The sequence below is a fragment of the Trachymyrmex cornetzi genome, unplaced genomic scaffold (genome assembly GCF_001594075.2).
Source record: "Trachymyrmex cornetzi isolate Tcor2-1 unplaced genomic scaffold, Tcor1.1 scaffold441, whole genome shotgun sequence".
In the NCBI taxonomy this organism is placed as follows: Eukaryota; Metazoa; Arthropoda; class Insecta; order Hymenoptera; family Formicidae; genus Trachymyrmex; species Trachymyrmex cornetzi.
In genome coordinates, this window is record NW_017299190.1 from 502,686 (window position 1) to 516,159 (window position 13,474).

Consider the following 13,474-nt stretch of genomic DNA (forward strand, 5'->3'; position numbering starts at 1 on the left):
CCGCGCTCTGAATACCGAATGCCAGTATAGATTCGTCCAAACAAAACGGAATTCGATTTTCGTCCGGCCGCCGGAGAAACGATATACAGAGAGACAATCGAGTCTCGTTTATGACGACATTTATGACGCGATCCCACCGCGGAACTCCTTGACGCTGCGTACAGGGCGTCCCGCAGCGCGTGGTGAACGTTTTTTTTTCTCCCCCCGTTTTTTAACCGATTCATAGTCGATATTTTCTAACATGTAATACACTTCTGAATCATCTTTATACTCCTGTAGATAAGACATATATAGGTAAACTTTGTAGTGTACCTAAATTAATATCCTACTCTCTAAATCTGAATTAGTGGATAATCATTGATTATGTTGACGAACACCCTCAAGCTTAATATATATATATATATATATATATCCGTAATTATGAAACTTGCCAATCATAGTCATTACTCTGAAGAATGGAATGATTGGCCAGTTTCTAACTATGGATGTTATTAAACCCGATTAAGAGTTTAAACGTAGTCGTTGATTACCCAGTGCCATATACTTGGCAGATGACGACACTGGATAATTAGTGTAATTCGACTAAAAAAGAAAGAAAGTTTGAGCATTATATAATTAAAAAATACCGATTTATATTTCAATGTTAATTTCAATCTTCTAATACCATTGAATTTATGCACCAAAACAGGGTTAATTAGACATAAAGGTTAACTAGGTTAGGGATTTCACATTTCATTCACTGATTACCAGTGGCATAAAACTGATATCAGTGATTATCCACTGATTCAGATTTAGAGAGTAATGATTGAACTAATAAGAAAATAAGATCCGTTCTATATTATTATTGATTAATAATTAGAAAAGGAGTTAATAAAAATTCACGTGAAACTTTATTTTGTCAGTGGTAAAAAAACACTATCGTATAACTCTAAAAAAAACTCAAATGAAATTTCATTAATATATTACATCGATTGTAAAGGAACTTCTAATGAGATAAAAATGTCTCAAATTTAATTTTAATTATAAAAATATACTACATGTTAAAAAAAATACGATACGATATTTTTAAAAATTCGAAAATATGGACATGTCTTATTTAAAATGATAAGAAGATGAGTGTCCCTGTGAAACTTGAAATAAATTATATTTTTTTTTGCAATAATTTACAATCAAAATTATATATTTTTATTATTTATTTTGATATAAAATATTTGATTTCTTCTGTTTACTTTGATATTTTCTTATATCGACAAATATCTTAACAATTACAAATATATTGTTAATTTTTCAATGGGCATATTCAATTATTGGGTCATATATTTTATATGTATAAAATACAACAATATAGAATGCACATAATAATAAAAAAATGAAATTTCTTAAATTTCTTATTATAAATTTATACTGCAAAATTTTTCCCAGCCTTGTTATAGACGTACTATAATTTTTATCATTATTTCTATGCTTCAAGTTCTGATATTGTTATTCGAATTGATGTTTATAATAGTGAAACATTTATCAAGAGCGGCATTGTATTTCTCGTTTATCAAACAGAATTTTACTGTTAAACATCTCTCTTTCTCTTTCTCAAAAATTGTAGCTCTTATATACATTATACATTAACGGCATTAAGTATCAAGATGGACGCATCGCAGGCTGAATGCAAGCTGCAGGCGTGTAAAAGGACAACAAAAGTCTACGGCGCGTTGCGATTAACTGAAACAACCGGCTCGACAATGGAGTAATCAGCGAGCTTTTCGACGCCAGCGTCGCCTCCTCTCGGCTACCCCCGACCGTCTCACCCCCCTCGTCAGCCACTGTCACCCCTTCCTCGCGGGGCACGTTTGTTGTCGCTTCAGCAATCACTACGATCATGTCCTGCTCTGTAATATTCATACCTATTGTTTTCGCTATTACGTATCGATTTTTACGTTCCGTAATTGAATAAAATTTATGTAATTCGATTTAGAGTAACATTTGTACACCCTAAAAAGAAAGATCCTAATTTTAAATCTGACTCTTTCATGTATAAATAGCCATAAATCTATTTGTGCAGATTTATAACAGCAGGTATTTAATATAGAATCCAACCAATTAACTACCTGTTTGTGATTATAAATATAGAAAATAAAAATCTTATTAAAAATCTAAAATATTTTGTTACGTGGAAACAATAAAGTATAATATTACAGACTTTTATTATTTCTCTGTCATTTCGAAGGTAATTCGACGTAATACGCTTGAAGAAAATAATATATGCACAAATAATAAGACTTTGCATACACTACGTTTATTAGACGGAAGCAGCCAATTAAAGAGGTAGAGAGATCTTAAGGAGCCGACGATGGATAGTCGAGAAGCCGAATTGTTTCATTGATGAGCGAGCATTCAGCTCGAGGTAGGCGGGAAACAAGAAGTGGAGGGAGAAGCGGGTACATTAGATGTTACGGCGTTTACGCTGGCAACCCTCTTTCGGACCGTGCCAGTCGATGAATGGTATAATCAGCGGTCGCGTGGCACCCCCGTGCTCGATGAGGATGGAAGAGAGTAAGACGAGAAATGAAAACCCTTCCCACCCCATTCACCATCCCCCTATTCGTCCGTGATGTTGGAATCGCGAAAAATCACTTAGCCCCACGGGGCGTATTTTGTGCCCCGAAAATATTCCCTTTCTCAATTCTTGTTCATGTAGAATTTGATTCTTAACACAAAACAATCCATTCTAAAGAGGAAACTTTTAGAACAGAATAATATAAATAATTTTGCGTCCTCTAGATAAGAAATTAAAGTTCGGTCCTTTTTTCAAGACCGATTCAAGTAATGTCTTAACACGCTAATATACGACTCTGTGATTGGCATATGACAACTTAAAACTGTACTTAACGTGGACTTAAGTATAAGAATTGATTATGAATATCAGTTGTGAAAAGAACTTAAAAACGTACAACTGAAATTTAAAATTGAATCGGTACTAAGCGAGTAATAACTGCATGGCATAAGAAATTGAAAAGCAGAACCAGTGAGAAGAGCCTAACAATAATAACAACATATTAAAGACATAATTGAGCGAAATTTTGAAATTAATATTAAGAGCTAATAACTAGTTTTTAACTGTAATCAATCATTTTTCTTGAATCTATTGATTGTACTGGATTTGATTTAAAAATTTTTTTGCACTTTATCCCCCCCAGAGAAAAATCTTCAGAAGGTTTAAAAACTCATTGAACGATACGACCAATTTAGGAAAAGATCCCTTAATTATTTTGTACAGTACATGAATTGTGGGGTTCTGTGTCGATTTGATTTGACATTGAATTACCCGAAAAAAGACACCCCCTCGCACACACCGTCGGCTCTTGTCAGCGATGTGCGATAAAAGGCGCGTTCACGCCCCGTGAATGACAGAATGTATGACGAAGAGACGAGGGCCGATAAAGGGCCCCCGGAACGACAGTCGATCGCTGTATCTCGCTCATTGACGGACACCGTTGGAGAGCGAATTTATTGTGCGGTTAATAATGGGGCCCGCGTGACAGCCGATCGCGCCCGTTTATCTACTCCGGAGTAGATGATCTTTCATTATACTACCCCGAGGTGTTTGTTCCTTGTCACATCGAATCGATTACAAATTGAAACGTGTAATTTTAAAAGGGCCTGACGGCGAGCCATACTCGGAAATTTTGATCTCACGAAAATTTGAAAAAATAACTTTTTTTTCAAACGTCTTAGTTCTCTCTTAACTCAGTCATTATTCGTTTGCTTGCATATAACAATTGGATTTTTATCTAGAATTTTTATGTGAAATTCGGAAACCATATTCTTTACTTTTTTAAGCAAAAATACATTTTTATGTTTTTTTAAAAATTGTGATATTTTTTCATTTACGTATTAAAATAGTTTGCTCAAATTATAGTAAATTTGAACCTTTAAACGTATTTCTTATTTTTTTAAGAGTTATATGTACAATCGTATCAATGCTGCAATTCTTTTGTTGAAATACGTAGCTAAAAGTTTAGTTGGATATTGATTTGAAAGTCATTTTGTTGAGAACCATCAAAATTATTATTTAGGATACTCAAACTGATTGTGAGGATGTCAAAACTTTTTACAGCACGCTTGCGTTTTCTACATAATTATTTCGACGGTTCAACAAAATTATTTTCAGATCCGTATTCATCTAAATATTTAGATACTTCGATAAATGCATATATTTTGCAAAAATACATTTCGTGCATTTTTGAAATGCGACTCATTTCTTTCATTCTTTCGCTGAGCGTACCAGCTCGATCTTCTTCCGCGGCGTGACACAGATTCGCTTTTCTACGGCAGATGAATATTCCTGCGCCTTCCGGAAATTCAATGGCGACAGCGCAGTCCCCCCTTTTATGGCGACCGGGAGATGTTGTCGCCCGCACACCAGCCCCCTTGTCTCGTTTTATACCTTCTCTCTTTATCGCCTTATCACTCGGGAGACGTCTTCCACTTCCCCCTCTCTCCGCAACCTTCTCCCGTTGCTTTCTCTCTCTTTCTCACCTTGTGACAAGACACTACCGCGACTGATAACATTTATTATAAGACCTGGTCTTCTATGGCCCGCCTTCCATATTCTTGTATCTCCTGCAGCGGACAAAGCGAGAAAAGAAATTCTCTGCCTGATGACGAAAGTCGACGGCTGATCGGCGAACGCATCAGCGGCATCGTTTCGTACCTTTGTTCAACTCAAACTTCTTTTTTCGCACGATTTTATTATTGTCAATGTATAAAGTGTACTATACTGTATTGATATTCAATTATCTCTATAGCTAGAGAATAGACTTTTACTTCTTGCATTTTTATCAAAGATTTTTCTAGAACAAAATAAAATACCGAATTAGATATAATTAATTTTTTTATCGTGTACAAAAAAATATTTAGCAAACGCAAAAAGGTTCTATCAGTATTGAGACAAAAATCCCGCGATCATATCCTTTCACCCTTTTCTTTCCCGAAGTCTCCTCGCTCTCTCCATCCACCATTGTCTTTGGAAATATCAATGGACCGGGTGCACCTGGCTGACCACCGACGAAAGGCGGAGAGGTCAAAGAGGCGACTGCGGCGACGGCAGGCGCGGCGCGGCGGCGCGATAATCCGCACGACAAACGCACCCACACCCCGCCGTCGTTGTCTTCGTGACTGCGCGGGAGGAGAACAGAAAGAGGGAAAGAAACGGAGGAGATAGAGACTTCTCTCCACCTGTTGCGCGAACCCGCGTATCCGTTCTGGACCGCCATGCCGACGCGGTGGCCAATCGCGGCCGCCCATTGGCTGCGCTAAATGGTGGGAGCCGCGCCGCCGCGTCCGATTGGCGCGTCGTCTTATTTCACCCCACGTCCCACGGGAGTTCAGCCGCACCGGCGAAGGTTCCGTCCCGCGGGTTCGCCCCAGATGCTACGTGCTTCGTGAAGTTCCTGAGGGAACCCCCGCGATTCTGTCAGTGCACCAAAAGGACTCGTGTCCGTCAGATCAAGCCCCTCGCTCGAAAAAAAGAAATTACGCCACAGAAGCGCAGGACTGGAAGAATTGCTGAAGTATAACTGTATCGTGACAATTGAAAGAAGACGACCTCGTCAGTTGAAAGGATCTCCATTGACAGATTAGTTTAGTTCATCGTGAAATTGTTCAAGGAACGTATCAAGAAGCTGTAAAATCCTTCACGCTGAAGAGTCCAGTGATTACTAGGCGATTGCATATTCTTTCGGAAGAATTCGACGATTAGAAGATTTGAAATGTCATCCCGATGTAATTAATGATTCAAGATATCCATTATTTTTGGAAGTATTTTGGGGAAGCACTCATCGTTTTTAAATGAAAGTTTGTTGTTTTCAAAGACATTGCCGGTGCTCGTGAACGTTGCATAAAGATTTATTTTTTAACTAGAACGTCTAGTCTTTTCGCAAGAAACTATTAAATATATTTGAAGAAATGGAAGAAAATTCAGAAATATCCTGAATCGTCGAAAGATGTTTTGAATATCAACGTCATTTTCGTGCAGTGAATGTGAATCAATTCGTAAAGATAGAACGATCTAATTAACCGGCTAAAGTAATTAATGCTGATGGTACATCATGCATAACAATTTATCAAAGCAAGTTTCAAAGAGTCTTTTTTAAGGGAACGGTCGATCAATAAGCTTTGTGCGAGCCATTAAAGACTACGAATAAATATATTAAAAACTAAACATATTTAACTTTGAAAAATTCTGTGGGAACTTTAGAAATACGTCAACAGGATGTATGGAAAATTATCTTATCCACTTGAGATAGGAGTGGTCTATCAATCTTTTAATTCATCAGTAATCTCGTCTACTCGTGAGGAAAGCAATTAGATTAAACATCGAGATATAGGAATTGAACGACTCATGGAGATGTCGTCAAAGACTCTGCATAACGAACATATTAAACGGCCGATGAATGCCTTTATGGTGTGGTCGCGTGGTCAACGTCGCAAAATGGCACAGGAAAATCCGAAGATGCACAATTCGGAAATCTCGAAGAGGCTCGGTGCCGAGTGGAAGCTTCTGAGCGAAAGCGAAAAACGTCCTTTCATTGACGAGGCAAAAAGATTGAGGTGAGTTCACGGAACATACATTGAACACGTTAGAACGTACACTGAACACTTATTTTTTATTGAAAAATTGACATTCATAATGTAATTAGCTCCGAAAATTAACTTGCTTTTTATTTAACTAATTTCCGAAATTAAATTAATTTTGATGAGTGGTTATTTCTCTTATATATAAGCTTAAATGCATTAATTTATTAAAATTTTTACCAACTATTTCCTGTATTACGCTTTCACAATTAAAACTTGATATTTTAAACTAAACTTATGATTTGATTATTATTTATTATATTTGTAATAAACTTTTTAATATTTTATTTTCAAAATAAACAGTATATTATATTTTTTTTCTTTAATTTTCTAAGAAGGAATTACAAAAAATTTAATATGATTTCATAAAAATGATAATATAATAATTAAAATATAATCAAGCTCTCTCTATAATTAGGACATAAATAGGAAATAATTTAAAGATAACTATTTAAATCTTTTTATCAAAATCATTTTTTACTCTCTTTTATTATATTGTTATATTTTTTATTCTTTATTCTCTATTTAATGTAATAATCTCTTGATAAATCATTGCATTATCGTATCATCTCTAAATTATATAGATAATAAAATATAAAACCATGTATGATTTAGTGAGAATAAGTTGATAAAAATTAATGAATTAAAAAGGTAAATGAATGAATAGAATTTTTTCTCTATTTCTTTGAAAATGTTCAGTTCATTTCTACACTAAGAGACTAACCTGAGATAATAAAGATAAATATGAGAAATAAGGCAACATTTTGAAAATTATATTACGTGTGATAAGAGGAAGAGACTTATAGTTAAAAAATCTCTTTCTTATCACACACACTTGTTTCTTTCAGGGTTAAAATCACAGCTACCGTACAAATTATATTTTTACATTATACAAACTAAATGCTGATTCTTAGATGCTTGAAACAAATTTCACATATTATAAATTAATATATATTTTTAATTACGCAAGAGATTTAATGATAATATTTTAATAATATACAAGTCATATATACATTTTTGGAAAATTGTAAAATAGCTCATATTTTTTATCTTTTTATCAACTGCGTGCGTTTTATCAATGATTCTGTAACATCTGAGACAATCGTTTTATCTCTATATCAACAGGAATAAACTTGCCCAGTAAATATTCCTTTACAGAGTTATCTACACTGAAAAAAAAAGTTGTTAACTTGACAAATACGTTTAATTCGTAATGATTATTTAGTTCAAATATTTATATATTTAGATTAACAAAATGTTGTAATTAAAAATATGTTATTTGTTTGTTTGAATTAACAAATATTTGCTTGACAGTCCGTGACCGCTACATTTAGTTGAATCAACCAATATTTTTTTGAAATGGCAACTTTGTGTAAGTAATGTTATTTATTTGACACGTTTTTTTCTCTCTATTCTATCTCCTTAACAAGATACATACTCATAAATATATGAAGTATAAAGAGAAGAAAAAATATATTTCGCGTTCTCTCCAATAGACAGGCGACTACTTGTTCTTATGGCGACACTAATTGCTCCTCAGTTGCGGTAATAAACTCCAAACGATTACGTTGAGAAAATTATATTACGTGTGATAAGAGGAAGAGACTTATAGTTAAAAAATCTCTTTCTTATCACACACACTTGTTTCTTTCAGGGTTAAAATCACAGCTACCGTACAAATTATATTTTTACATTATACAAACTAAATGCTGATTCTTAGATGCTTGAAACAAATTTCACATATTATAAATTAATATATATTTTTAATTACGCAAGAGATTTAATGATAATATTTTAATAATATACAAGTCATATATACATTTTTGGAAAATTGTAAAATAGCTCATATTTTTTATCTTTTTATCAACTGCGTGCGTTTTATCAATGATTCTGTAACATCTGAGACAATCGTTTTATCTCTATATCAACAGGAATAAACTTGCCCAGTAAATATTCCTTTACAGAGTTATCTACACTGAAAAAAAAAGTTGTTAACTTGACAAATACGTTTAATTCGTAATGATTATTTAGTTCAAATATTTATATATTTAGATTAACAAAATGTTGTAATTAAAAATATGTTATTTGTTTGTTTGAATTAACAAATATTTGCTTGACAGTCCGTGACCGCTACATTTAGTTGAATCAACTAATATTTTTTTTGAAATAGCAACTTTGTGTAAGTAATGTTATTTATTTTACACGTTTTTCTCTCTATTCTGTCTCCTTAACAAGATATATACTCATAAATATATGAAGTATAAAGAGAAGAAAAAATATATTTCGCGTTCTTTCCAATAGACAGGCGACTACTTGTTCTTATGGCGACACTAATTGCTCCTCAGTTGCGGTAATAAACTCCAAACGATTACGTTGATTGGAATGGGGTCCGTATCGGCAGAATCGAGGGAGATCGAAAACGGCGGGAAAGCGTGCCACGCGATCGTCTCGTACTTCATAATACAGTACATTGTTGCTGAGAAGCTTAGGGGGCTATGCAGCGCTAAACCCGGGTTGAAATGGGGTGAGATATGGCCGGTATTTATAGGGCGGGCGAGACGAGCTCTTTATTACCGGCCCTGAATATTTAATCACTGTTATGAGTTTATTTAGCTAGCCGAGCGGCCGCGCCGATTTTTCGAGGCCGGCACGCTCTTAAAAGGGCCCCCTTGAAAAGAAGGTCCCGGCAATCTCCCAAGAATCTTCCTCTGGAGTATCCTCGTAACGTCTTTTAATTTTGCGAGCCTTATTCGCGTAACGTTTTGCAATTTCGTAAACGCAATCTCATCAAATGGGATACTGGTATTAATTTTGCGATGATAATCAACGCGCTTATAAAAGTGATCGTTTTACCGTGGAGTATTTTCATATTATTTAACGTACTGTTTCTCGACTTCGATTGGCTTCTTAGGATGAGAAAAATTGCTAAAAATTTAACGACTTTATATTTGTAAAATGGCTTGTTCTGCTTAGTCAATTATGACAAATATTTATTCTTCGAATAAAGTCTTAAGAAATGACATTAACGATATTATATAATTTTGTGAGTCTTCTACAGAAATTATTTCCATATTTATTAAATAAATATTTCTGTGATCACATAATAATTTATAATTTTAAAATATTTTTATATTAATTAGATTAATTATTGTTACATATTATTTACTTGATTTGACAAATCTTTCAAAATAAATTTATGCTAAATATGTTTTTCAGTGATACGTGTCATTCGAAAAATCGGAGCTGAAGGGAAGAGGAATAGGTTCGCGCGCAAGGTGCGTGCAGATTAAATTTGGAAACGATCCCCGCTCTTTCGCTTTTCGATCTCGTCTCGGGGAACAAGATTTAAACTGATTCCACACACTCTCTAACCCCGTGCCCGCGTTGCAAAATATCCCGACCTCGATTTACATTCCACCCCGATGAGGAGAAAAAGAAGGAAATAGGAAGAAAGCGAGGGATGTCCCGCGATGCCGCTAAAATTTTTCGATGAAATCGCGAATAACGAAACCGATATCGTCTCGAATGAATCACCGCGTTGAGCAGATCGCCGTGCAGAAAATCCCTCTGATTGACGCATCCACGACGATAAATGATAATTGATAGCGACGCACCCATCGAATGTGACACAATTTGTCATACATATTTCAATCGAAACCATCGAATTCAGATATACTCGATTCAATTAATACATTTAACACTCTGCGCTATTTATTATATTCTGCACGTAGTAACGATGAAACATGTTTTGTGTATCATTTGGTATCCAAAGTTATTAAATCTTCAGCCACCCAACCCCCACTTGGCTTGTTAACGATACAAAAGCGCAAACAAAGGGCCATATTTTTCCATCGAAAATTTCTGAAAGAGAAAGAAAACGAGAAGAGCGACGCCGAAGGCGGGGTGAGAGGTATGGGCAATCCGAGGGAAATTTCGACGCGGACGTGTAACGGCGAATCCGCTTTTCTGGCGGATGGCAGCGACGTCGACGACGGGAGTAGGGTGGCGGCCGTAAAATAAAAGGGGTGAACGGGAGGAAGGGAAGGCGGGAAACGGAAAGGGGAGGTAAAGTCGTTCCCTTGGAGCGACGTCCTCGGTAGGAGCGGGTTCCCTTGGACCCGCGCCGTCACTGGCCCGACGTAATCTGTCCGTTCGTTCACGGCGACTCACAATGTGGCCCCCGAGATAACAAATAAAGCCCCATTGTCGCAATTGTGTGGATTTAAAAGGATTTGCCCGGCTTCTCCGCATCCCCGCGCCCGCCACCGCCGTCCGCGCTCTCAGCGATCCTCTCTTTCTCTCTCGCCCGCTCGTCTTCCCTGTCCCTCCCCCTGTTCCTCTCGCCCTCCCCTCCTCCGTTATACGTACCAATTCAACCCCCTACGTGTTCCGCAGCCTCTTCCCGATTTCTCGCTTCTCTCGTTGCGGTGAAACGGGCCTTTTTACGCGCTTTGATGTTACATATGAACGTCCGTCTGGTATCAATGGGAAATTTGTTAATATAATTAGTCGCGAACAATCTCGATTCGATTAATCGAATATATTCTGTGTTGAACTACAATACCATGACAATATGAAAGTGTCGAGAATACTCGCTTGTTTAGCTTAATTTAATTAGTGTAGAAAGTAATTTCTTCTTGGATTTATTATTGAAATTCGTCAAGTTTATAAATAAAAGAAATTGCGCAGAAAATTTAAAGATAGCTTAATCGTCATTCAGATAATTTTTTTATAAAAAAGAATAGTCCACAAAGAGTGATACGCGAGCTGCTCTTATAGCTTTACTCGATCTTGAATGAAATAATAATGCGAGAGGAAGAATTTCCCGCCAATCGCTAAAACTCCTACGAATTGAACTTTCAGAAAAAAATACGTTTACGATTATATAATATCCATTTTTATCGATGTAGATTAACTTCTCCATACAGCACAAAAACTTGCGGCAACGTTATTGCAATCATGGTGGAATCAGAAAGATGGAGGCGTTTTGAAGGATGTGTAGTAGTCACTAAAATAACGGAGTTTAGCCAATTAGAGGCCATCGGCAATGTGGAATACAAATGTCATCATTTATTCAAACGTCAATATAGCAATTGACGAAAATAAATTCTATTAATTTATTTTATTATATATATTCTATTATATTTATTTTATCAATCATTTTTATATTACGCACTGAGAAAAATGGTCTGGTTGAATTAAATAGTAATTCTGGTGGAAAATGGACGCATCAGAATTTTCTAGTTAAATCTATTAGAATTCTAGTTGAGGTAACTAAAATTCTGATTGATGTAATTATTCTGGTAAAGGTAAGATTTCCAGTAGATTTAACCAGAAATATTGTATCAACCAGAATTCCGATTATCTCAACTAGAATTCTAATAAATTTAACTAGAGAGAAAATTTTAAGTCGTCTATTTTCAACCAGAAATGTTTGTCAATGCGGTTTTCCTGTGTTAACGTAGGTAATTGCAATAGCTGGTGTTTGATTGGTCGAAAATCGCCCATCCCGACCTTATCACGAACAATGCTTCATCTTTTTGATTACAATATTATTGAAATATTACAATATTGCTAGAATGATTTAGGCTATGTGGACTATATAGAAATCTAGGTTCAATTTTTATTCTTCGTCTTTTTCTAATTCTTGGAACTAGAAAAAGATAAAAGTAAGTCGAGATTAAAGTTAATCTACATTGGTGGAAACGAACCTAATACCCAATGTAAATTAACTTTAATCATGATTCAACTTATTCTTTATCTCTTCTTTTATTAATGTATATTATATTATTTTATTAATATATTAATCATTTTTAGAATTAGAAAAAAATGAAGAGTAAATTGAACCGAGATGAAAGTTAATCTGCATTGGTAGAAACGAGCCCAAAGCCAGAATCAGATACTACGCAGATTGAGATTGAAGATTGGAAGATTGAAATTTGACCAACCAAAACAGTAGGAGCTAAAATTCCTTCGTCCTCATTGGTCAAATTTCAGTCTTCAATCTCAATCTTCAATGCGTACACGGAAAAAAAAAGATTAGTTGCAGCAGCAAAAATTTGCGTGTGGTAGCTAAATTTCAGTCGTAACATATGGATACCTAACGTCGTACCTGCGAGGTTTAATTTCCATTAGCTGTGAGACCTAAATATTATCATTGTAACAGACAAGCATTTTGCTATTATGTCGATCTATTGATCATTACAGCAAACGTTTTCTGTGTAACAGACAATTTGGTAGCAAGTACAGTTTCAGCAAACCATATTTAGCTGTGGTAGACAATTTTGTTTTACACTGATATATCCGACAACTATGACAACTAACTTCATGCTGCTAAATTGCCTTATATTGGCTACAGCAGCAAATTCTTTGTATGTATTAACAAATTTCATAGCTATAGTAGCTAATGCAATTTCAGCTAATCAGAATTAGCTGTAGCCAGCAACATTTTTTCTCCGTGTAGTCTGATTCCGGCCTAAGAGCGTGATCCGCCCTCGCGGGCGACGCGATCGTCCACGCTTCCGGTCACAATCGTAACTAATTGTTATTGTTCCTTGTCGCGACGCGACGAGAGAGCGCCGCGTAGCTTATGTCACCGCGGGATGATATAGAGCGTTGTTTATCGGCCGCCGGATAGAGGCATCCGCGGGGGAGACGCCGATGGCGAGTGGGTGGAGCGGGTGAACGTGCAGAGGTTGGAATTGTAAAGATTACGGCCGATGTTTATGCATTTATGCTGAGTTATTGTCGGCGCGGCTTTACCGATGTTTATGCTGATTTACGCTTTGTGCTATCTGCCGGGACACATTGTCCCCGGAATTATTATTCCGCGGTCGCGGCGGTG

General features: G+C 35.9%; 1 protein-coding gene across 1 annotated transcript in view; it reads left to right on the forward strand.

Moving 5' to 3' along the window:
* Positions 1-6,250: 6,250 nt before the first annotated feature.
* Positions 6,251-13,474, forward strand: part of LOC108764638 (SOX domain-containing protein dichaete) — a 12,196-nt gene continuing 4,972 nt past the window's right edge. The window contains exon 1 of the mRNA XM_018512967.1: positions 6,251-6,606. Coding sequence (XP_018368469.1) covers positions 6,398-6,606 — 209 coding nt within the window. The 5' untranslated portion in view covers positions 6,251-6,397. The remainder of the gene's footprint in view (positions 6,607-13,474) is intronic.